Source organism: Lacerta agilis, chromosome 5 (assembly GCF_009819535.1).
Source record: "Lacerta agilis isolate rLacAgi1 chromosome 5, rLacAgi1.pri, whole genome shotgun sequence".
In the NCBI taxonomy this organism is placed as follows: Eukaryota; Metazoa; Chordata; class Lepidosauria; order Squamata; family Lacertidae; genus Lacerta; species Lacerta agilis.
The window spans coordinates 41,203,238-41,230,143 of NC_046316.1; the positions used below are offsets into that span (position 1 = coordinate 41,203,238).

At 41.4% G+C, this 26,906-nt stretch overlaps 1 protein-coding gene across 4 annotated transcripts in view; it reads left to right on the top strand.

The window, feature by feature from the left end:
* FAM53B (family with sequence similarity 53 member B) overlaps window positions 1–26,258 on the top strand; it is a 112,446-nt gene extending 86,188 nt beyond the window's left edge. For all 4 annotated transcript variants that reach the window (XM_033149454.1, XM_033149453.1, XM_033149456.1 and 1 more), the window contains one exon: window positions 25,401–26,258. In XM_033149454.1, the coding sequence (XP_033005345.1) occupies window positions 25,401–25,766 (366 nt within the window). In that variant the 3' untranslated portion in view covers window positions 25,767–26,258. The remainder of the gene's footprint in view (window positions 1–25,400) is intronic.
* The last annotated feature ends 648 nt before the right edge of the window (window positions 26,259–26,906 follow it).

A 26,906-nucleotide genomic window follows, 5' to 3' on the forward strand; every position in this document is an offset into this window, starting at 1 on the left:
ATACTGTTTTTAGACTTAATTTTATATTAGTTTTTCTCCATCACAGACTGGTTTGGTTTCCTTGTTGACAAAGTCACAGCTTCTGCTCTGTTCTGTGGCAGGCCTCCATGGAAAGGGCAGGTCCTTAAGGGCTCTGCTGCATTTAGTAGCAGGAACTCACCATTGCAGTTATTTACATTCATGACTTCATGCTTGCTGCCCGACATCTAACTGAAGCAAGGATCTTGCCTAGTGCTTGCCTTTAAAAGAAAACAATGCGTCAAGTGTTCTGCCCTTGCTGCTTCTCACATGAGAGAAACAGATTGAAGACTTAACAAAGATTCACAGTGTCTCTTTGTAGAGTAAGTACAGATGCCAGTTATATCTGAAACAGTGACACTGTCCCATGACTTTCTGCCATTGTTGGAGCATCTGAGGATGTATTTATTACATGTATTAGTAGAGAGCAATTTTACTTGCCAATGGACTAACTTAAGGAATGGCTGAGGAGGTAGTAGGTCACGCTCCACCTTGGAAATGCTCCCTAGGCATTTCATGTTTTGAAAGAGGATCCTCACTTCTGTTCCTCACATTGTTACCACTCCCTAGTTGGTGTGGAGCCAGTAGCCACAAGCTCCCAAAAAGGGAAAATGGGGAAAATATGGAAGTCCGTTCCAGGTAACCTCCAAAATGGTTCTCCCATTCATGGAATAAACCTTGTTCATAAGACAGACAACAAAAATATTTGTGTTGCCCAAAGGGGCATCAGCTGCTACCTGGCACAGCTTCTCACAAGCACAGATAGTCCCTAAGTTTGCAATACAGCAAATATTCAGTTGTAATATTTATCTTAATAAAATTTACTTACTAGTAATTGGATGAAGGTTTTAAGACATGATGTAGTTATTTAGACACGCATCTGAACTCCTTAAATATTTTGTGGGCAAGCATATTTTTAAAAGAGCTTAAGCAAATTATTATTCCTAAATGGAGAGCAGACCCCTAATTTACCTTCATTAAACACACACACACACACACACACACACACACATTCTGTATTTGTTACTATACTCTTGAGTGCAAGTTAGTTCCTGTATTAACTGCTTTGAGAACTTTGTGAATGTCCATGCTCAATAGAAACACTGAAAGCAGTAGTTAACGTGATTACTTTATAACAAATTGAAAGTGTGGGTTATTACTGGCAGCTGGTCACAGCATTGTTACCAAGGTTTAGAGTACAACTAGACTGTAGTATGTGTGAGAGAGAAAGATGGGGTTGCTATATGTGTGGTGTGTAGTGTGAAGCATATGTTCAGTGACTGTGTGCTATAGATGTCACAAATGCAAGGTTTGTGCAAATGTGTGTGCAATGCATGCATGTTTCAAGCCCATAAACATCAAGGGCATGCGGTTCTTCAAAGTTTGGTCAACTATGTTTTGGCCCTCAAGCCAAAGAATATTAGCCACTTCCTAAACTAGGTTTTGCAACCAGTTGCTCTTGACTTAGGGTGTTCATGCAAGGTGATTTGCTAAACTGTGAATTATTTCCTTGTTACTTAATTACTAAAAGTTGTTGCCTATCGAAACATTACCGTAACTGTTTATATTTAATGGGTTAGTTATAATGGGTAACTTTTTGCAGTGCGGAAAGCACACAGTTCTATTACATCTAGAAAAGCAGCCAGAGTATGTAGTCCTTAGGCTTATTTTGTAATTAAAGTTGAGATTCTACACCTTCTAGCAAACTATTCCCCACCCCACCCGAGCCTTCAGTTGCTCAAGTTTATCTGGTGCTGGATATTTGCATAACTGGTTGATGGTATTTAAAATTTTCTTGGAACATTTTAGAATGATTTAAAGACAAAGTGGGAGTCCTGGCTTTTCTTCTTCTCAAACATCCTTCCTGCAATAAAGATATTGATCTGATCTTTTGTACAATTTCTCTGCTCATTAACATTGGCCTGAGCAGAAAAACATCCATAGCCTCATTTAGCTGCAACGTCTTTGTAGAACATTCGTTGTTATCTATTGACAACCTGCTGCATAATTGCTAAGACAGTTTGCCATGTCATTACCAGGTATGCAACCTTATTTGAACTCATGTTGACTCTACTCAAGAAGGCAAATATATCTGAAGATGTTAACTATGATTTAGGAAGCAAAACAGGTTAAGAGTGACCCTTCATTTTTTTTTAAAAAAAGAATGCATTGTCACTTGTGGCAGACCTTGATGAACCCAGGTTTGCAAAAACTGATTCTCAAAACAAACTGTAAGGGAAGGAGAATTATGAAGTGAGTCTGGCCTTTAAAACCTAAACACATGGGCTTCATTTAAGTTTCAGAAGAATGGAACTGTCTTGAGGTGAATGGTCTGGGAGGAGCTCCCTTGTTGGAACTCATTGCAGCCCACAGTAATGCAATCAAATTCAGCTTTGCATAAGACATTTCTATCATTAATGGTTGGTGGGTGTGTTTGCATACATCTAACAGGAGAAATACTCATTTAACTTGATCTGGGTTGGTTTTTGCCTGCAGATTAATCTTTGGAGAACCAGCCAACTTATAATTATAGTTATAGGTATGGGTGGAGGAGTATTGGGTGGTTGAAACATGCCAGTTTCTGTTACATTTGGTATGTGAGGCTAGCAGCTTGTCTGATTTTCTTGTGATTTCTCTAGCCAAGTACATCAGACTCTCATTAACAACTTAACAGAATAGAAACTGTATGTGACTAAGATAAATACCCCCCCCCAAAAAATCTTTAAGATTCTTAAAATATGATCACAAAATAGACTAAGATACCACCCTAAAACTTCCTGATGACCAGAGCAGTTCAAGTCCTATAATAAAGTCTGACCTCCTTCATGTCTTCTGGGTCAGGCTTGTTCTTTGGTCTGAACAGCAAGGTTTGCCTCAGCTTGTTCCCATTTTCTGCCACAGACTAACCCTTGCTGTGCCTTTCTCTGAGGATCTTGCCTTGGAGCCAAGTGTGTGGCAGCCACCTGACTAGCTAACATTGTGCCAAACACACGGTGATGGAATGATAAAATACGAGACAGGACGTATTTACAAATCCAAATAGTAAATTGTTAGTTTAAAAGGTAATACACACAACACCTTTAAAAAAGATTCCTCAAACCAGCCAACAGACTTTTATAAAATCAAAATATGACTGGTCAAGTTGCTTGTTCCCATGGTTGCAACTCCAAAGAGAGAGAAAAGGCAGGTTCTCCAGTGGGGAAAGTGAAACGCACAAATGAAAATTGACTTTGTGGGCCAGCTGCCCTCTGTTTTTAAGCTGAAGTATATTCTCTTTGCTGGCTTGGCATCAAGGAGTGTGGCCCTTTCTTGATAGCTGTTGCCAGATTCCTGACATGCTGTAAAGTGGCAGCTAGAAGCATTTGTTCATGGTGGCTTAAGAAATTTTCAAGAAATCCTTGGCTGTTCTCTTGCTTTGAGATAGTCATCTGCTTTTCTCCTTCAAGTCAAACAAAGTGATATGCTCTAGAAAACAGTATCTCTCTCTCTCTCTCTCTCTCCCTCTCTCTCTCTCCCTCTCCCTTCCTCCCCTGCCCTGCTCCCCTTTAGCATGTTTTAATAATTGCTTCTTATTTTTGTCTGAGGCTGCTGGAGAGTATAACTTAAAATGAAAAAAAAGTGTCAAGAACAAACACACAAAGCAAGACATTAAAGGACAGTTTGGGAGCCAAAGCCAATTTCAGCACAGCTGTTGAAACTGTTCCTTCAGGCAGGAGAAAAAGTTACCCATGACTCTTGGGCAAATCACATTTTATTTTGTCTACAAATATTTTTCATGATAGAAGATTTAGGCACAATTAAAATAAATGCTTAAGTGGCCATCTTGTTTAGAGCTAGTTCATGGGCAAGGACCACCTCTTCCGTCAAAACAAAATTACCTCTCATCTGTTGTGCATTAGTTCTTATTCGTCAGAATCTTTAGAGGAAGGGCAGTTAACAAATAATTCAAGTAAACGAAACAAAATAACAATGCTTAGGGCTTCCCTCCAAAATTGTAGTAATTAGAGACTACAGCCAGTCTTGATTAACGTCCACAAACCACAACAAGTTGCCCAAATCACACAGATTCCAGTGGTATATACAAGTACACTATAGCCCATGGATGACTAACCTGAGGTCCTTCAGATTCTGTTGGATCACAGCTTCCATCATCCCTGCCTATTGCCCCTGTTGACTAGGGATGATGGGAGTTAGAGTTCAGCAACACTGGGAGGGCCACAGGATTAGCCTCTCCTGCTGCAGCCCATGTGCATTCAAGTCATTTCACTGCACTGCAACTTCTATTCTGTAACATGGCTCACTGGTTACTCCAAGCCTTAGTAGATTTCTGTTACAACCACATCCTTCCACACTCTCATTACTATTTAGCCCAGCTGGATCATGGTAGGTCCAAAACATAGCAGCCTGCTTTCAAGTTCTGGCTCTCCAAAGTCTTAACGGGGATGATGTCAACCATACACAAGGGGAATTACAAAACACATGGGGGAATTATTGTAGATATGAGTAAAAAGTAAATGATCATTAACTTATTCATGGGAGGAATAAAAGAATAGAAATGGATCCCCTGTGAATATCATATGAGTAGCTTATACCCAGTTCTTCTAAGGTTACTTTATTGTTCCATTCTCTGAAGCATATACTTTATCCTGATTGTAAATATATTTTATTAATATAACTTGGCCCTGTGTCTTTCTGTAAAGGCACTCTCCTTAATCTTAACAATATTGCATTCATCCTCTAGTAAACTATCCATGCTTACGTTGCATTGCTTATACTTTAACATCTCTCATACTTGTGATAAAGATTATGCTTAAAATTGGCATATGATGCCTTTTGGAATTGCAGAAGCAGAGCTGGAAAGAACAGCATGGATTATTTCATCGAACTGTCTGTCCCGAGGCAGGGAATTTTACACTTCAGGCATTTTTGCCAGATGCCTCCCTAGTTTCCTCCAGCAACGAATGCTTCCAAACGGTGCATCTTGTTCCATTGCCCTACATTTTATTTGGCTAAGATGTTTTCCTAATATCCACTCAGTGTGAATCAGCCATTTCCCCTTAAACCTGATGCTTCTTCTTTGTCCTCCGAATATTAACACAGAATGGACCCTCCCTTTCAGAAGGGCTGTCATGTTCACCTTTAAGCCTTCGATCCATTTTAAAAAATGTTTAGTTCATGGAACGCTTTACTGCATGACTGACAGTGATTCAGATGTGCAGAAAAGTAATCTGATGCAATCTTGGACTGGACTGCATCAAGCTGCAGGTGGGTGTCTGCAAGCTCTGCATATGTGGGCTTACTTGCTATGGAGGGAGAAGGCTAAGGAAAAACTATTCTCCCTGGTATGCTAGCAAGTAGGATTTTTATTTTTATTTCTGCATGAGAAAGAAACAGATCCTGCCCCCCTCATGGTCTTAAATAGGAAAGTTTTTGGGTTAATTGTAGTATGTGTCCTCTCTGTACTTTTAAAATGGCTTTTATCTTGCTTGGTTTTTTAAAAAATCATATTCATATAGAAATGCTGCACAGAGCAGTTACAGCTGTGTGGAATACTAATTGTTACTAGTACTATATTTCCACTTCCAGAAGTGTTGTGTTATACATTAATGTTTTGCAAGGTATCTGGATATCTCCTATTGTGAAATGCAGCCTTTATTTTAAATAATTGCCCTTTTCCACGATAACATTGCCTTTCAGCATTGTATAATTGATGTCCCTGATAAGTGGAAAGATTTTACATTCAAAGAGTCCATATATACTGATTACATTATATACATTTGCTTTCCAGTGCCATTCAGAACTGAAAATGGTTAGGAAATGAATCAGGTGTGTACTTGCTGGAGTGCAATATCGCCTACGTCTGGAAGAGTAGGCACTATTGTATTGTACTTCTCTGCACAGAATGAGCACGGGATAAATGTAACAAATCTGCTTGAGTTAGAAAGACATATAGAGAAGAACACAGTAGGGTGAAGGTATTTTCTACTCTACCAGGACGTGTGTAACTAAATAAGTAGTTAGTAGATGAGCCAAACATTCTCCTGACTCCTATGCAAATTAGCATGGGAGAACATATGCTTATTATTATACAAAGAATTGGATGTAAATATCACATAGGCATGGGGTTTAAAAAACCTACCAGTAGCAACTTCAGAACAGTTGCTTCCACTTGAGAAGCTTAAAATAATTGTAGTTACAGGTACCGGTAGATAGCTGTGTTGGTCTGCCGTAGTCAAAACAAAATAAAAAATAAAAAAACTTCCTTCCAGTAGTGAAAGCTCATACCAAGAACAAACTTAGTTGGTCTCTAAGGTGCTACTGGAAGGAATCTTTTTATTTTTTATTTTGTTTTTAAAATAATTGTGTTAGAGAGAGCGCCAAGTTCATTCTATGGTATCTCCAGGTAGTGCTGTGACAAACTCTTTTCTAACACTCTGAATAGCTACTACCAGCAGTTTCCACAGATTACCATTTGTTCCGATTTAGTGCTTAAGAGTGGGTTTTCCAGGGAAAACTGCTTGGACCTCTGCCTAGGAAGGATGGGACAAGCAGCAAACTTCCATCACCTGTGCTTTCTAGGCATGAGATAAGCAGAAGTGTGGACAAGCCCTTTGATAGGGACCATTGATCTCACTAGGCAAAAAGCAGCCTCCCAGCTGCCTAAGTACTGTAATTCTTATATCATGATTTTGCCATTAACTCCCAGAAAATTCTTCCTGAATCCTCCTGATCTTGGCTGATCAAGTCTAGTTACCAAGTGGTTAGCCAAGTACTTTCACAGCAATCTGTTTTGCAGATGTCTTTTGCTTTTTTCCTCATGGCCTTATACTATTTTACACTGAATATTTTGTGCAGTGGAAATAGCTACAGAATAAATGGCATAATCTCACCTCCTAAAACTAAAATATATAAGGGATTTTCCCCCTTGCCAAAGAATAGGAGGTGGTGCTGTGTAAACTTTGCAAGGTACAAAACTGCAGGCAAGTTTTATAGCTATACTGATTCCTAATTACTTTAATTGAGCCAAGTTGGTAATATATTAAAGGTGTTTCCATAGTGTAATTCCCCATTGGGGTATATATATTTGAAAACCACTTTTCCAAGGTACAACTCACACATATAAGCTAGCCCATTTTTAACATCCATTTTGATCATTTGCCGATATAAGACCATACAGATTAATGTAACATGTGAACTGTGGCTTCATAGATACTATGAGTTCCACGTTATATGATTGTAATGGCTCTAAGAATGCTTCTGTGGCTGAGAAAAAAATTAGCCAGCAGCATCATGCAATTTACGCTTTCCTCATACAATCCCATACATGGATGGAAGGGATTAATTGGAGCAGACAACAGGGACATGAGCAGGCGGCTGTATGTATGAACGAGTCCTCTTGTTATCCTACTCTCTGTGACTTTGAAACCATATGCCTGGATAACTTTCTCCCTTGCCTGCTTCTGTGGATAAACTGCAAATCTGCTTTCCTACATCTGCTGGACGAAGGTCTTACTACTCACACTGTGCTGCTTTTAAGACTCCCTGGAATCTGCTTATTCTGGAGCACATTCAACAAACTTGGCACTGCTTTTCTACAGACTAGACTAACTTTCCTAGTGTGTGGTGATGCTAAATCCCAACTCAGTGGAATTGCCCAAATACTAAGAAGATTGAACACATTGTGCTACAGACCCAAGGAAAGTCTGTGGGCTTTCACAGAATGTAAGTCATTGTTGGATTTTACTCAAATGAGTTCTCCAATTTAAAACACACACACACACACACACACAGAGAGAGAGAGAGAGAGAGAGAGACAGAGAGACATAAACCCAGAAGTGGAAGTTCTTAACTCCAATAGATTTTTTTTCTTTTAACATCACTGTACTATTTTATATTTCTTACTCCTTTTCCATATCTTGTAGCAGATATGCACCTCCAAAAAGGTGCCTACTAGTCAGATCGCTCTTGGTGACTCAGGTAATTGATTCTAAAAAGCGTGCAATTGAGAGATTGTTTTAGTAGTCGGGACTATATTAGCTTCTTTCTTTGCCTCCCTCAAAACTAATGTTTCCAGGATCCTTATTATGCAGTAGACCTTATAGTACTTTCACATGTCACAAAAATCCTCAACACTCCCTAAAGTCTGTTAAGAAGTGACGTGTGGTTTGACTAAACCTGAATTGTGATGAGTTCGTTCCATAGCAATTTATTGTTGCACAGAAGAGAGAATTTAGCATGCACAGCTTCTCTGGCTACTGTAGGTCAGGAAAAGTAATGCATGAGTATGGATTTGAACCGTGGTCTCACATGTCTTAGTCCAGCACTTAACCACTATGCCACGCTGATGTCATTACCATGTGCTCTTCCTGGAGCACTTCTTGAGAATCTGCTGATTAAAATAATTTCTTAGTTCTTGAATATGCATAGGAAGCTTCAGGTTGTATTGAATGGTGTCTCTCTGCTCAGAGGAAGGCTGTTTGCTCCATCAGAGCTTTCTGTTCGTGGAAGGGACGGGGAGGTGACGTTCACAAATCCTCCTTTTCTCCTCCAGCCCCTTGATTCACATTGCACAGTGTTTGTTTTAAAGGGTTTCTCGACCTTCTGGAGGTTTTAAGTACTTTCCTGCAGAGGGAAGAAGAAATAAGCAAAAATCCCACCCCCTCTTTTCTGCTGATGGAACCCTTTGCTGGATTGAGGAGTCTTCTGTGACTGCAGGGAAATGACTGGGCGCAACCGCCAATGAATTGCTTTCAATCAGTGAAATTCTATGCTTGGTTTCAGTTTCCACACTTTGCATCAGACGCACAGATGTACAGCTTTGCCCATGGCGGCTGGGAACCTTGCAGCGGGAAACTGGTTTTGCTGCTTTGTGTGATTAAGGTTTGAGACCTCAAAACATTGTGTGAACATTGACAACTTGCAAATTGTATCTGCTCTCACCAGGCTAGGCCTGCCTGAAGCAGCTTTGTTTTGGGGGCTGGAAAATGGCTTAATCAGGCTGAATCTCCACCCCCACCCCCCCGGTGTGTGTGTGTGTGTGTGTGTGTGTGTGTGTGTGTGTATTCCTCCACTGCGTCTCTCTTTTTTGTCCTTGAGAACAAAGTTCCAGTCACTTTAATCAGTCACATGAAATGGTCGTTGGAAGAGGTCTGAAATCCTTGTCATCTCTTTTTCACATCTCATGAAGATTGTAACTCCACTCTGCGGCAAGAGTGTTAAGTAATCATTGTGGGTTGTTCTTTGGCACAACCTCCCCGTCTTCCACAGCAGATAGCATCTGGCTTGCAGTTTAAAGAGAACTATAATAAAGCTGCAAGGCCCTGCAGTTACTGTGCATGTTTTGTACCAGCTTGCTTTGAAATTAACATGCTTTGGTTTGTGTGGTTTCAGTAACGACAGCTGAAACATGGTACCTCCAGGGGCTACTTCTGTCTCATACTGCTGGCTTGTTCTTTTTCTGTGCTTTGCAAATAGAGCTGGTTTTGTGCAATGTACTAGTGAACTTTACGCAGGACAGCAATTATTTATTGGCAGCTATTGAAATAAAATGAGGCCTTGCCAGTTCATTAGGGCTGGCCCTACTCATATCTGAGAGATACAGTTGTTTCCTTGTTTGCCTTTCTCTCCTAGGGGATTTGTTGTTGTTGTTGTTCAGTCGTTCAGTCGTGTCCGACTCTTCGTGACCCCATGGACCAGAGCACGCCAGGCACGCCTATCCTTCACTGCCTCCCGCAGTTTGGCCAAACTCATGTTAGTAGCTTCGAGAACACTGTCCAACCATCTCATCCTCTGTCGTCCCCTTCTCCTTGTGCCCTCCATCTTTCCCAACATCAGGGTCTTTTCTAGGGAGTCTTCTCTTCTCATGAGGTGGCCAAAGTACTGGAGCCTCAACTTCAGGATCTGTCCTTCTAGTGAGCACTCAGGGCTGATTTCTTTGAGAATGGATAGGTTTGATCTTCTTGCAGTCCATGGGACTCTCAAGAGTCTCCTCCAGCACCATAATTCAAAAGCATCAATTCTTCGGCGATCAGCCTTCTTTATGGTCCAGCTCTCACTTCCATACATTACTACTGGGAAAACCATAGCTTTAACTATACGGACCTTTGTCGGCAAGGTGATGTCTTTGCTTTTTAAGATGTTGTCTAGGTTTGTCATTGCTTTTCTCCCAAGAAGCAGGCGTCTTCTAATTTCGTGACTGCTGTCACCATCTGCAGTGATCATGGAACCCAAGGAAGTGAAATCTCTCACTGCCTCCATTTCTTCCCCTTCTATTTGCCAGGAGGTGATGGGACCAGTGGCCATGATCTTAGTTTTTTTGATGTTGAGCTTCAGACCATATTTAGCGCTCTCCTCTTTCACCCTCATTAAAAGGTTCTTTAATTCCTCCTCACTTTCTGCCATCAGGGTAGTATCATCAGCATATCTGAGGTTGTTGATATTTTTTCCGGCAATCTTAATTCCGGTTTGGGATTCCTCCAGCCCAGCCTTTCGCATGATGAATTCTGCATATAAGTTAAATAAGCAGGGAGACAATATACAGCCTTGTCGTACTCCTTTCCCAATTTTGAACCAATCAGTTGTTCCATATCCAGTTCTAACTGTAGCTTCTTGTCCCACATAGAGATTTCTCAGGAGACAAATGAGGTGATCCGGCACTCCCATTTCTTTAAGAACTTGCCATAGTTTGCTGTGGTCGACACAGTCAAATGCTTTTGTGTAGTCAATGAAGCAGAAGTAGATGTTTTTCTGGAACTCTCTAGCTTTCTCCATAATCCAGCGCATGTTTGCAATTTGGTCTCTGGTTCCTCTGCCCCTTCGAAATCCAGCTTGCACTTCTGGGAGTTCTCGGTCCACATACTGCTTAAGCCTGCCTTGTAGAATTTTAAGCATAACCTTGCTAGCGTGTGAAATGAGTGCAATTGTGCGGTAGTTGGAGCATTCTTTGGCACTGCCCTTCTTTGGGATTGGGATGTAGACTGATCTTCTCCAATCCTCTGGCCACTGCTGAGTTTTCCAAATTTGTTGGCATATTGAGTGTAGCACCTTAACAGCATCATCTTTTAAAATTTTAAATAGTTCAGCTGGAATATCATCACTTCCACTGGCCTTGTTGTTAGCGAGGCTTTCTAAGGCCCATTTGACTTCACTCTCCAGGATGTCTGGCTCAAGGTCAGCAACCACATTACCTGGGGTGTATGAGACCTCCATATCTTTCTGGTATAATTCCTCTGTGTATTCTTGCCACCTCTTCTTGATGTCTTCTGCTTCTGTTAGGTCCTTTCCACTTTTGTCCTTAATTGTGGTAATCTTTGTACGAAATCTTCCTTTCATATCTCCAATTTTCTTGAACAAATCTCTGGTTTTTCCCATTCTGTTATTTTCCTCTATTTCTTTGCGTTGCTCGTTTAGAAAGGCCCTCTTGTCTCTTCTTGCTATTCTTTGGAAATCTGCATTCAATTTCCTGTATCTTTCACGATTTCCCTCGCATTTTGCTTGCCTTCTCTCCCCCGCTATTTGTAAGGCCTCATTGGACAGCCACTTTGCTTTCTTGCATTTCTTTTTCATTGGGATGGTTTTCATTGCTGTCTCCTGTATAATGTTACGAGCCTCCATCCACAGTTCTTCAGGCACTCTATCCACCAAATCTAAATCCTTAAACCTGTTCTTCCACCATTAAACCTGGCTTCGTCCAACATTTGATTACCAGTCCTACACACTTTCAGATGTTGTGACCTATACACAGGGCTGCATGGGTGGGAGCAAGGGAGTGGTGAAGGTCCCCGTGCGCCCAGAAAAAGTGCAGAATGTGGCGTACAGTTTCCCGAGGGTCTCAGCTCTTGCTCTCTAGCCCATATGGTTCTGCAAACGTGTTTGAAAATGTGTGACCCATGCCAGGCAAAATCTCAGAAGTCAGAAAAGTGACTGAATAGGTGTTTCAGCAACTGGGAGTGAGGAGGCTTCAGTGCCCTGTTCAGTTCTTGATCCTTCTCTAGATTTGCAAAAATAGAAGAAGAAAATGCAAAACAAGAGAAATTATACCGACACAATGTTTGCAAATCTTGTTTCCAGATGACCTCTTTGTTGAACATTCATCCTGATTTGTTTGCAGTGAGGTTACACAACACCAGGTCAAGTGATTGTTGTTCCATGATTTCCAATGCATGTTTGTGTCCTGTTCCTTAATTGTAAAAATTCTGATATTGGGAGGGAAGTGGGTTAGTTACGCAAAATCACTAAATCAACTTTTAATTGTGGTGCCTGTATGTGATTGAATCCTACCCAAAACAGTCTGTAATAATAATAATAATAATAATAATAATAATAATAATAATAATAATAAATTTATTATTTGTACCCTGCCTATCTGGCTGGGCTTCCCCAGCCACTCTGGGAGGCTTCCAACAAATATCAAAATACATTAGAATGTCACGGGTTAAAAACTTTCCTAAACAGGGCTGCCTTCAGGTGTTTTCTAAATGTCAGGTAGTTGTTTATCTCTTTGACATCTGGTGGGAGGGCGTTCCACAGGGCAGGCGCCACTACCGAGAAGGCCCTCTGCCTGGTTCCCTGTAGCTTTGCTTCTCGCAATGAGGGAACTGCCAGAAGGCCCTCAGCGCTGGACCTCAGTGTCCGGGCAGAACGGTGGGGGTGGAGACACTCCTTCAGGTATATTGGGCCAAGGCCATTTAGGGCTTTAAAGGTCAACACCAACACTTTGAATTGTGCTTGGAAACATACTGGGAGCCAATGTAGATCTTTCAGGACCAGTGTTATATGGTCTCAGGGGCTGCCCCCCAGTCACCAGTCTAGCTGCCGCATTCTGGATTAGTTGTAGTTTCCGGGTCACCTTCAAAGGTAGCCCCACATAGAGCGCATTGCAGTAGTCCAAGTGGGAGATAACTAGAGCATGCACCACTCTGGCAAGACATTCCGCAGGCAGGTAGGGTCTCAGCCTGCGTACCAGATGGAGCTGGTTGACAGCTGCCCTGGATACAGAATTAACCTGCGCCTCCATGGACAGCTGTGTGTCCAAAATTACTCCCAGGCTGCACACCTGGTCCTTCAGGGGCACAGTTACCCCATTCAGGACCAGGGAGTCCTCCACACCAGCCCACCCCGTCCCCCAAGAACAATACTTCTCTCTCACCTTTGTCCCTAGCCCACTGGAGATCATTGACCAGCGCGACCAAGGCAGTTTTAGTCCCATGATGAGGCCTAAATCCCGATTGGAAGGGATCCAAATGGTCCGCATCCTCCAGGCGTGCCTGGAGTTGTTCAGCAACCACCTGCTCAATCACCTTGCCAAGAATGGAAGATTTGAGACTGGGCTATAGTTGGCCTTACTGGCCAGGTCTAAATATGTTTTTTTAAGAAGCGGTTTAATGACCGCCTCTTTCAGCGGGTCTGGGAATGCTCCCTCACAGAGGGAAGCATTCACCACCCTGCAAAGCCCATCGCCCATCATCATGTGCTTCTTTAGCACTCCCCAACTCTCTAAAGCAGGAAAAAAGAGGGTCAAATTGCAATTCCAATTAGGTTCAAGTCTGTAAACCACAATACCCACAATTTCAGTTAGCATGAATTATGTTTAAATGACTACAGATATTGCACTCATCCCTGAAAATGACTATCAAGTTGCAAATAAAACCTTATGTCTTTCAAATCCTTGGGCTTAATCTTGGCATCTCCTGCTTCCCAACGAAGGAAGTATGTTGTGATATGTATACATACATGGCCACTAGCTGCTGGACTCATGTATCTGATGGATGGCATGATGTTGAACCTCAATGGTGGGGTAGGGGAGCAGATGGCAGGAAGAAAGCAAGTAAACAAATACTCCTTAGGCTTCCTTCTGAAAGCAGGTCAATGTATAGAGCAGTAGTTTGTTGAAATGAAATGTAAAGGAGCACAAACTATTATGCAGGGGGAACGGGGGAATTCTACAGGTGATAACTCATTGACATAGCAATATTGGCAGGATCTTGTTTCCTTAGCATATAACCCAGTTCAGACTCCCTGCCAGACATATAGTATTCTGTTTGTATTTCACATATTTTATAACTACCCTCTGTGTATATATTTTTTCCTTGAGCATTTCTGTCATATATTTTCCTGACACTTCATTCATCACTTGGAAGTTGAAGCCAGGGAAAAGAAATGCCAGTATAATATCTGCCTCCTTTCCCCTCCAGTGTGACTGTTGGTCTTGGAGTTCTTTGGCTTTCCCCTCACTACTTGAGTATATACTGGCAAGGCTGGCTAATTACTGCCGGGAGAAATAAGACAGCCACATCTTTCAGCATCTTTTGGAGCTGGGTTCCAAAGCTCACAGTCGTGGTGCAAATTAGAGATCCAAGACAGCCAGCAGTTAGGACTATTAGATTTCTACATTGACATTAAGCATAGGGAGTCAATGCACCATTGTATTTCATTTCAGTGGTTGGGTTTCATGGAGCGCCATTAAGGTTTGATATCAAGCTGCTCTTTTACTGGCAAATTGCTTTATTGCAGTGGCTAAAAGGTGAAAATGACACAGGCCAACCTGCTTTCCTTTTCTCTCGTTAGAGGCTGTTATAAGAGTTGTAAATGTACATGAGCTAGAACAATGGAGCATTGTTCTTTGGGCTCAGCAACAACATGTTGACAAGAGTTCCTTTTAGCTGATTAAGTGTTCAGATTCTGAATAGAGTATTTTGGTGCTCGTAAACACCACATCTCAAATCAGGTAATGTTTGAAGACAGCTAATAAAAGTACTGTTTTTAACTCACACATACATTGCCTTGCCTTGCATGAAATCAGCAGGTGTCTTCATTATATATGATCTCTGCAAAACAACACTGGACACCATTTTATGCCAGCTTGCATTTAACACAGATTCTCCACAAATAATCTGCAATGATTGAATTACTCATAAACCACAGCATCCTTGTTTTGCCCTGAGTGTTTAAAGTTCTTAACACAAAAAGTCACTTCTGAATGTTTCAGGTGCTTTGAAAACATGTATCTTGTTCATTTTCATTTCAAATTCCTGGTTTAGGGGTGGGAAACTGTAACTTGGCAGAAGGTGAAATGCAGCAAATGCATAAATTGAGCTCAGATCTTTAAAGGTCATACATCCTCTGAGCTACCGTGTTCCATCATGGTTTCTTTCTCCTGGCTAATGCCTTAAGGGAAAAGAATGGTGAAGTCCTCTGTATGGACCCATCTTAGGTGCATTGTTTTTATCACTGCAGATCACAGAAGTTGCTCTGAGTAACTTCTGCCAGGTCTCCGCTCATAATTACACTGTTCATACAAATTCAGATGTGGGCACTTCATCCTAGTGGAACGAACAAACCAAGTCTTAAGGGGCAAGCAAACTACTTTGCGTTTCTGCAGCTCAAAGTCACTTCACTGTTTTCCTTCTGGCCGACAGTAATTTTCAGCATTGTGAAGAAACAATTGTAGCACAGTGTGCTAAATGGCAGGTGATGACAGTTTGGTAGGTAAGACAGGTATTGTTGACAGCTTATAGCATTACACCCTCAACAGGAAAGCTGCCACAATCTCCTAGTAGCAGTGGGAGGTGGGGGGGGGAGGCATTAGCACAAGACCTTTTCAGTATTTTTTCACTTTGGGCAACACAGTCTTGTTAACCTTTCTTCTACCATAGTTGCTTGGGGATCTCTTTCTTCAGAGAGAGAGACATTCTTGGGATTTCACTCTATGTACATGCTCAAATGAAAAAGAAAATCTCACAGATTTTTAATTTGCAGAAAAGGAAGGATTTTTATCATTGAATTTTCATAGGTTTTATAACTTTCTCAGTATGACCCTTAGGTGTAGCAGGGAAGCTGGTATTATAGATTTTTTTTGTTAGCTAAGCCCTTAGACCGGATAATAGAAAAGCAAATAATATAGATTATAGAACATAGAGTTATGCATGGAAGAGGCATTATGGATAATCATGTTCCCGATTGGCACTGGACATTATAGGCGTAATCAGGATGGTATATTCTTCATGAACACCACCATAGTGAGTTTTCCACCTTTTGGCTGTATCCCTGGCTTAGTGGTAGATAGAGATGTAAAATTTCTGGAAATTTTGAAGCTCGGAAAAAAACCCGTTCCCCCCCCCCCCAGTTTTTTCAGGGGAAACGGAAATTTTCGGAAAAATTGAAAAAAATGCTACATTAGCACTTCTTTTTTCTTTTCCAGATTGAAAGTCATACTGTTACTTTAGAGACATAAAATATAACTATGGACAATTTTAATGGGCATAAAATTATCGCAACTAGCATATTAAAAATATAGTGTATCCAAACAATTATTACAAACAGAATTTACTTTTAAAATATTATTTATTTGTATTTGTAACAAATGGAGCAATTATCTCCTGAACTGTTTACTAGTTTATGTGGAACAAAAAAAAAACTCCACAAAACAATTTTTAAAAATCCAGAAGTAACAATTATTCATATTTCCTCTCCACAGTAATTTTTTTTTTAAAAAAAAAACATTCTCATAAAAAGAACTGAAGAAGGAAGTGGGACTAAGTTTCAATGAATGGGCATGAAATTTAATCAGAATCATTTTCTGAGCTGTAATTAAGTATATAGTTTCAGGCCCTTTTTGTTGCTCTATATTTTCTTCCATTGCTTTGAGGCCTAGTGAAGAGGAACAGAACCAATGCATACCACACGCATGCAAAAACAAAACTGAAACCTTTTTCTTTTCTGGTGACAACAGCACCTCCTAAAGGAAGAAATGTATCTTGTTCTTGCTTTAGAGAGTTGAGTTTGTAACCTAGGATTTGCTTGTCCTCACAGAAATTAGAACAATCTGATACCATACATATTTATAAAATATTTGAACCCCTTATCTTAAAATATGTTATTCATCTGTTTTTTATTTTTTCAATTTTTTGGAAAAAAACAAAAAAGGCTTCAGGAAAAAAATGGAAAAAAACGTTTTTTTCCAAATTTTTTGAGTTTTTTCCAGGCCTTCACATCTCTAGTGGTAGAGCATCTGCTTTGCCTGCAGGGGGTCCCAAATTTGATCCCCAGCCTCTCTGGTTAAAAGGACCAGAGGTATCAGAGTGGGGAAAGGCCTCTGCCCAGCAGCTGTTGCCAGTTATGTTACTAGACTCAGTGTGTCATCATTGACCTGACTTCCTGCAAGTCAGCTTCAAGAGAGAAAATTCTCTTACTTGGGAGCAAAGTTTCATTGCTTTGGCTGACAGACCTCCAATGTTAAGGCAACTAAATTTAACAGCTCCAAGATAAGCACATGGGGTTCTCAAATGTATACGATACAGTTCAACGGAATAAGGCGCTCCTGGCTACCAAAATGCAGTCTGGCTCTCTACTATTGAATGCAATGGAGATACATGTTCCAGGTTGTGTGAAAGCCACATTCCAAAAGAGTGCAGAAAGTGATGAGTGATACTGGATGCAAATCTACCAACACAAGACCTGGTCCTCAGCTCATCAGGTATGCCAGCCTGGAGCTGGTGTAATAAAAATTTAGGAGGGGAAAACATCTCCCCCTGCCCTGCTCAGTGTTAGTCAGCAAGACATGGGATGTGGTGGTGAATCTGCTGCTCCTTTCATCCCCAGTTCCATATAGGATAGCTCTTGCTAGTCTTGTAAAAACCAAATACTTTGGTAATTTTAAAACTTTGACCTGTAATCTACAACATGCTATCATACTGCTTCCCATATACAATGGACCCTCTGGATACGAACTTAATTTGTCCCAGGGGTCTGTACTTACCCCGAAAAGTCCGTATCCAGAGGCACTGCTTCTGTGCACATGCACAGTGCGATAGAGCGTTTCTGCGCATGTGTGCATGGAAAAACCCGGAAATATAAACTTCTGGGTTTGCAGCATTTGCAACCCGAAATTACATTACCCAAAGGTAACATAACCTGAGGTACCACTGTACATGCTTAGATGTAAAAACCAAATAACTAGAAAAATAGTTTAGTTTAGTTTTTTTAATAAAAAACACCCTAAAAATAATTATTATATATTGTAGATTCACATTTTTAATTTTAATTAACCCACCCTACATCTGAATGCTGGCAAATGCCCACTTTCAGATGGTTCAGTGTGACTGCTTCATCAATGTGTAAATCAAATGTGAAATGAGTTGCCCTTTAGATTGGTGTTTCATAACAGGCATATTCTGCAACGTGTTCTTGGCACAGTAATACTAAATCCAATGGTGGATTTATTCTGATTTAGTTTGTTTTGCAATGCTACCACATGATTACTGTCTGGAAGGGCTCTTAGCATAACAAAAGTAGAATAAAAATAAGCCAGTTCATTTGCAGTATAAAAAGTTGTGATATTCCAGCAGGAAGATTTGTGATACAGACCGATTAGAAAGGAAGCAGTGTGACCACCCCAGAACTTTTGCAAGTGCCAGCAGTAGTGAAAGAAGGATCACATATGGCTGTCCTGATAACACAATGAGCGCAAAACATAATGAATGCACAATAAAAGGGATGTCTAGAGGGTTCCTAAAACAAGCAGTTAACGGTTGCCAGATAATTTGCAGCAGGGTGGGATACGGCAGTCAGGTAGAAGTGAATAAATAGGCAGGGTGTGATTAAGATAGGCCAGGAAAGATTGAGCAAAACAATAAGAAGCATAGCTTTTTTTCTTCTTCTTATTTTTAAGTTCAGTGGTACCAGGAAGGCTGTTCAACTGCACACCCAGGAAGTTGTCATTCTTCAAAAACTAGAAAGAAACATGTGTTTTAGTTGTTGTTTACTTTGGTATCACTGGTTCTAATGCAGCCCCAAATTACAAGTCTACCAATGCGAGAGTCCTGCTGGTTAATAAGTGCCATTCAAATTCCTGATAGCAGGATGCTTAAGAAAAATAAATGTAGATACTGTAACAAAGCTACTGTACATAAACTAAAAAAAACCAACCCTGTTAAAATAACATTCCCAGCCTTTTCAAACTAATGACATTAAGGAGGTGCCAAGATAAGGCTTGCATTGGCATGTTGAGGCATGTTTACAGAATATTAGTCCTGTGTGTGAAGATAAAAGCCAAACACTTTTCTCAGGGTCAACATGTAGTGCTTATTCACAAGTGGTCAGCTGAGAATGAAAGCAACAGGGGAATGCAAGGAATGCCTTGCAATGCAAACAATCCAATGGAATTCACATCTCTATGTATAAAGATTAATTATGATTGATGCTGTTTTAACACCTCTTTTTTTTTCTTTTGCTCCAAAAGACTTATCTCCATATGTCTTAAATCAGGGGTTGATTTCTACCTAATGGCAGATACTGGGCATCCTCACATGACTTTCTTCTCTCTTTCTAACCCATCCCCAACCAAATAATACATATTTCCCATTGCCCCACAAAATAGGCTGTCATGTTGTGCCCTGCCATGCTTCCCACTAGTGACAGCCAGTGATGTGGAAGGGCAGTGAGTAAACGATGTAGGAAATTCAGGAGAACAACATGACGTCAAATTACAGGATAAGTAAAGCTACACATTACCATGAAGAACATGGTGTCTTCCACAATATGTACTTTGACCCTAAGGACTACTTTGTATAGTCAATGGCTTTGCAAGGGCCCTGAAATTTATATCTCCATTTTAAAAATGCTACTCATTGTGATATTGGCTGATGTAAGTACCCATTCCTCCAACTGATAGGGCAGCTGTTGGGGGGGGTATGTATGCACCATTTTGTAGTCCTGTTTTCTTTCTTCTGCTCTTTTAGATAAGGCAGCAAATTTGTGTTACACCAGGCTCCCGTGGCAGCCATTTTGTGGCATGCCATGTCCCCATGGAAACCTCTTTGTGTTCTGCCACATCCTTATAGCAGCCATTTTGTGTTATGCCACACACCCTCTGCACTTTCCAAAAAAAATCAAGTTGGCCCCAAAGATTGGCAACTCCTGATCTAGGTACTGGAGATGATTTCTCGGCCTTGTTGGGTTTTTTTTTGGGGGGGTGGGGAGAGTCAAACTATGTATACCATGTGCTTTTCAGGGAGCTCTGTTTTTATGAGCTCCACTGGATGTTCTTAATGCCATCTATGATACTTCCAGGTGATGCTGTTTTCTAGCCCTTGATGTCTCTCCAAATCTCCCTCTCTTATTTGCACTAAACCCAGAGTGCGCCACACTAGCAAGAATAAATAGCTACACCAGCATATCAGTTTCTACAACAGTTAGATTGGCGCATGGGGAAGGGGAAAACAAAGCCGTATTCTCTAAGGCAGTGTTTTTCAACCTTTTTTGGGCAAAGGCACACTTGTTTCATGAAAAAGATCACGAGGCACACCACCATTAGAAAATGTTAAAAAATTTAACTCTGTGCCTATATTGACTATATATAAAGTAATTTTCCCACGGCACACCAGGCAACATCTCGCGGCACACTAGTGTGCCGCGGAACAGTGGTTGAAAAACACTGCTCTAAGGGATCGTTATGCATGAGGTGGGAATACTTGCAATTTTTAAAAAAGAAGAAGCATGCCCTCTAACAGCAGAAATATGATAACAGGTGCACTTGTATGGCATTAAACCAGGGACTGACTCATTGCACAACAGCGAACCAGCAAAGCAAGCAAACTGCTTTCACAAGGCAGGGTGGTTCTCATTCAGAACATTTGAAAGGTCAATATTAGAGATATTAGTTTATGGCCTGTGTGGTTTTGCATTCAAATATTGGGGGGGGACCGACCGGTTTTTTAAATCTTCCCCCCTCTCTTTGATACCCAAGTAGAAGAACTGGTATCGTACTCAGGAGCTGTAGTGTAAGGTTGTGGATATGGACCAATGCCAATACAAATATGAATATGTTAGAGTGCTAGCTACTAAACAGCGTTGCTAACCATCAGATAACAGGCCTGGAGTTATCGCTGTCGTTTTGCATTGCAGCACATTAAGCACAAGTGACTTGTCTTCACAGCTTGCCCCCGCCCTCCCTTTTATCTGTGCCATGTTGGTCTCTACCCTTGCTGTAAAAAATGCTGCCAGCTTTGATCTCCCACCTGTTTCAACTGCCAGCTGCCTGGGTGTTTTCTCCCATGATGTTATTTAAGGGTAAACCCTTCAGTTACGTTGTGCAAAAGCTGGAGCTGCCAAGCTAATTAATTTGAAACAATCCCAGTGAAATAATTATTAGGAGGATTCCAAAATAGTGCATGTGAAAAGTGCAACCAGCTGTCTTAGTATTCAGAGGTACTGTGCAGCAAATTACAAAAAGTTAAGCACCAAATGCAGAGGGATCTCTGCCTAAAGTTCAAGGAGTATGGAATTCTGTCCTAAAGCTCGCAAATTCTGAGTCCAGAAAGCCTGTATTCTACTAATTAGAGGCAGATCCAGCAAAGGCATTGAGTGACTGTACAGAGGTTCTGGAGTAAATATAATAGGCATATTGCACCATGGGAAAGACCAATGAAGAATAGTTGCACCATCATTGCTGCAAAACCCACCACTAGACCCTTCCCTCTCATTTCTTGACTTTTATGCATATTCTGTGAAATAATGAGAGCTGGAAACCTGTTCTCTTAAAAATATATAAAGAATAATTAAATTATGGTTTCTGAGGAAGGATGAGAAATCTTTCAGTTACTGTGGACTTTAGGAGAGTTTTAAAAACTGGTTGTGATGCAGCCTGGTCAAGAAAAGGATGCAATTTGCTTTGGCTCACTGAGAATAGCTCTTTCGATCCCAGCCCATATGGCTGTATGCTAGTGTAGCTGTCAATTAAACAGAGCCTATGAGGCGCCAAGAGACAAATTTCCTTCTTTCCTCGAGAAAACATCTCTGGAAATATCTGAAAAGTGGACTTCTGTGTACACCCCTGTTAAAAAGGGTTCTCAGATGTTACCCCCAAATAGATAAGGCCCATCAGAAATCTGATATTTGACACATACATATTTGAAAATACTACCATGCCACAATGCCATTTTGTGAAAGTTTTTGTTTGATATCACACACCACACACTGCTGCAGTGTTAAGAGTGGATGGAAACAACAGCCCAGGTTGAGGTGTGCTGCTGTGCTCTTTAAAGCTTACAGCGATAACTAAAGGAGAATGAGCCAAGAGGGGGAGCTCACCCACCAGGCTTTATCCAGGAGCACTTATCCAGCAATGCAGTTTCTTTTTAGAAAGGGGTTATCTGAGCAAAGCAGCTGCTATATCAGCTTTCTGCACGGCCTCCTTCAGCACTGTACCGTGTGCCCTTCAAAGGATCGGTTACAATGGGAACCACTGTCTATCCCTGCACCTGACCTGGTACCTGTCCTCTTAGGGATGTTTCTCAGAGTAGTCTCTTCCTGAAGCTTCAAGCTTCCTTGGTGCCATCTCGAAAGAAGCAAAGCCTCTCTTGCCCTCTGTTGATATGCTGCAATTACAGTCAAACCCACTAGCTGTTGTAACTTGTGTCTCAGGTCTAGCCCTGAGCTTAGCAGCCCCAGGACCAGGCATGTACAAAAGCCATCCTCCTTGAGTTCTGCAAATTGGTACAATTTAAAAAAAACAACCCTCAATTGAATATTTTCCTTTTACCATCATGAGTTTTGATGCACCAACCTGGGCCCCTAAGATATATTAGTTGCCCACTTACTCTAGATGTTCCTACTGACTGCAGTGTAAGGCAGGTCCATGCAATTTTCACCTGAAGAAGCAGAATTGAGCTCTCTCTGGCCTCTAGCCATGGTGCCTATCTGTAGTGGTGTATCATCATGGAAGAACAGCCGTAATCTGACTCAGTTGTTAGTTTTGGCCTGGCCTCGGGGAAGATGTATGTTTTGGAAAGGTGCATGTTTCTTGTGTAATAAGACTTCTATTCATTTAAGAGAAGACAAAGCGAGGCTGCCTTGCAAGCCTTTGGAGTGGTTCTACAATGTAGAGCCAGACAAACGGGGCATTTGTTCTGCAACTGTGAAAGGCTGAAAAGATCCCTTTGAAGCAAAGGTGGTGTACACCTTTAATCCCAGAGCGCGGAGAACAGCGGTATTGACACAGTTGCCTCCAAGTGCAGAGGACTGAAAGGTGGAATTCAGAGAACTCAGCCACTTCATTTGCAGCACTGTTTGCAAACTGAATGCTCCTCAGTGGTTACCAGGTAACTAGAGACCAGAGAATTCTGCCAAACTCTGTGGCATCAAGATTAGCAGAGGCTTCTGTTCCTCTTAAAAGGCAGACATCTGCAGCAACATCATAATGCCCGCCTGACTAATGAATTGTCATGGGGCCATCTTTTCCCCAGCACTCCAGGAAACAAAGGGCTTGGTGCCTGTGAAAACTTGCTTTTGGAATTCAAAAGGTGGGCAGTGAAGCTTACAAGCACTCCTTCGTTTGTAAAATGTCAAGTGATTCCAAAGCAGCTGAGCCTTCTTTCTTGGAAGTAGAGTGATGGTGGCTCGAATTCAGAGAGAGATCTGTGACCACCTTCTTTACAATCACCCACTTGGGACTGGATTCAGTCTTTGCCTCCTAGAAATGTAAGGCATATAGTGGGGTTTCAGGTGCTCTCGTTTGGTGTGCTTGGCCCCTTGCAAGTATAGTGCGTGCAGATTCCCCACTTGCGACACATCCATGCCATTCAGAGGCTTCCCAGCCAATAGAGTAAAAAGAGCAATGCGGTTTCTGCAGCTTTTCACGCCATACCAAATATTTTTTTTCTGTCTGCTAGAGCTTCTCACGTGAATTCTCACAGGCATGCACAGATATAGTCATTTTATAGTATAATACGGAGGTTGCACCGGCAGATCCCAGTGCAGGAGATGCTATAGCAGTATCTCTGCTTGGGCAAATGTCTTAGCCACATTTACATAGAGCTGCATGTATGTACAGAAAAGTGGCATGTGGAGTCCACAGGAACGGCAAGAGAATCTGTTTCTTGTATTTGGTGACTCCTTTGTCCTGAATAATATGATCACAACAAAATAAAAAATAAAATAAAAATTAAAAAATAAAAATTTTGTTTTGTTTTGATTATGGCAGACCAACCCGGCTACCTACCTGTAACTAAAATGATCACAGACTCACTTGAGGGGGGGATGTTAGAAGAAATGCAGGAACCGGAGAAAAGGGAAACAATAGTAGCTTTTCATTTCCTTCAGTTCTCCAGCATCTGCATGAACTTTGCTAAGAATAACTAATCTCTACAAGTGTACCTTTGGGAAAAGGACACATGTGCCATCCCAAAGGGGCTGACCGAGCGAGGTTTACCATTGAATCGTTTTCCTGAGATTTCCTTTGGAAAAACAATTTTTCTTCTTCCAAGTGTAATTCTGTATAGTGGTTAAAAATAACTAGTGACATTTTCCATGCTACGTGGAGATTGTAAAGCAGGCACCCCCAACCTGCGGCCCTCCATATGTTTTGGAACTACAACTCCCATCATCTCTAGCTAACAGGACCAGTGGTCAGGGATGATGGGAGTTGTAGTCCCTAAACATCTGAAGGGCCAAGTTTGCCTATGCCTGGATTAGCATCTCCAATTCATGATGATATTGTGGTGAAACCTGCCCAAGGAAGTTGATGGAGGTGGTTAAAGTGTCAGACTAGGAGCAAGGCCTGCCAGGTTCACAAAACCCTCTTGGTGGTGAAAGTCACTAGGTGAACTTAGGCTAGTCACTATCTTGGACCACTCAAGGTCAGCTTAGCCTACTTTACAGAACTGCTTCAAGGATAAGACGGGGTAGGGAAGAATCCTGTTTGCTGCCTGAGCACCTGTAAAGATGAAGGGGGTTGACATTAGCTACTACTATGGATGGGTTGGATCCAGAGTGGAGCACATGTAATGGGGCTGACGAAAGGTGACTTCTTCCTCCTTCTCAGAGTCCCCGAAAAATGTTCTATGAGATTTGGGGTGCCCTGTAAATGTCAGTATGCTGTGATACAGAGGACTGAGAAGAACCTTGAAAATTTGGCAGTCTCAGCCCCCCCAACCCCCCACTTGTTCAGCAGGGTCCCCTGAAGCTCACTAGAGCACAGGGAAGGGGTGCCATAGGGCAGAGGGGATGGGAAAGCCATCTTCTGTCAATCCCATTGTGTGTGCTTAACTCTGAATTGAATCCAATAAAAATATACAGGATTGTAGCCAGTTCTGTTATTCTACTAAGCACTTGCACACCATCAAAATCTGCTCCAGAAGGTTGGATGACCCTTCTGGAGTAGATTTTGGGGACACACAGGGAGCAGAGATGAAGAGAAATCCCACTGTATGAGTGGAAGTCCACTTCTGTACAACCCACAGAATCTAACCCAATAAAAATATGCACTGCAGTGCATCTTCACTGAAGCCTAGCAAACATGTAATCTTAATGAATGACAGAGAGATACTCAGTATGAGCCAGCATCTTTGTTTCCTAATTGCAGTGTTGTTGTTTTTTCTTTTTTTCAGAATTGTCAGACTTTTAACAGCCTTAGCTGCCTTAGCATCACAGCGGATGATTGCTCTCAACAGAATCAGTTCTCACCTGGCATCGGCGGCACCAAGTCATGGACAACAGCATCCCTTTGCACCTTGGACGTCATGCCAGGCAGGACACCAGCCTGCACCCCTGTGCCAGAGCCACACTCAAACGCAGAAGAATGTAAATCTAGCAAAGAAGATTTCTCCTACGAGGAATCAGAGTTTTGTGCCACAGAAGATGAGAGCAGTAGGAAAGAAGAGGACAACTCCTCATGGAGGAACAGTGGGACAGGAGGGGATAACATCTTTCAGTTGGATGGCGAGTTAGATATTGAGCAGATAGAAAACAACTGAGAAGACAAAGTGGGATGATCTGTCTGCATCAAACCTTTTAGGAGTGGTAAGATCTCACAGGTTGTCAATGCAGGCAGGAAAGAAAGTCCACATTTTTCTTCTCCACTGAAAGGTGGTAGAGGACAAGAAGCTTTGCCAAAATTTCATCAGGTATCTTGTTAAACCTTGAAACTCTTTTAGAACTACTGTAGCCCGTGAGGTTTTGTAAACATACTTTAGAGAAAACCTCTGAATTATATCAGCACATAAAAAAAAGCTTTGTGGATGAATCAAAACTTGAAATTGTGGAATGTTAGAATATTAGCAACTAAAATGTTTTTTTAAGTGTCTGGAACAGGGCTTAAACAAAAAGTAAGGAAAGACCAGAAAGTCTGTCGCTTAGCTTCATTCACAAATAGGCAATGTCAATATCTAGACAGGCAGCTGGTTCATCCTGGTTCATGGGAATCCTGATCCACTTTGGCTTTTGGTAAAGAGTAGAATATTCATTTTTTATTTTTTATTTTTGCTGTTTGACAATTTTCATTGTAAACTGCACCTCAGATATCCTTATTAAAGGGAATGGGCAAGGTGGAGATTAGCATTGTTCTCTGAATTCATTTTCTGTTGGATTATCTTTCAGGTTGCATATCTGATAAGATTCTACAAGGTCTCACAAATCTCAACTTTCTAGTCCTTGCCGTAGAATCACAGTAGCCTTTTACAGCCTGCTTGCTCCATTCTGTAGTCATCAAGAACACCATTCAAAGAGAGCACACACAGTTTGCCCTGATCCAGTGCAGCAAGATCTGTAGCCATAAATAGGTTTCCAGCCAAGGAACATATATATGAGCATTTGGACACACATTCTCATCAGTGCTCATTTGGTCTATGCTGGACCCACTGGATGTTTAACCTCATTTGGGCCCTTCTCCTTTGTACCTTGCAACTGGAGCTGGATTTCAGGCCATTGTCTTGAGGAGAGCAACATACAAAACATTTGTGCATCCAGAAATTTAAATAAACGCCAAAGCTAAATTGGCAGTGCTATATCCATAAGGCTAAACTGGTGTTTTGGTTCTATGGTGTAAATGCACAAGGGTCAGAAGAGTTAGTGAATAATGGAGGTTGAAGAGATTAGGGCTTGGCATCTTAAAATTA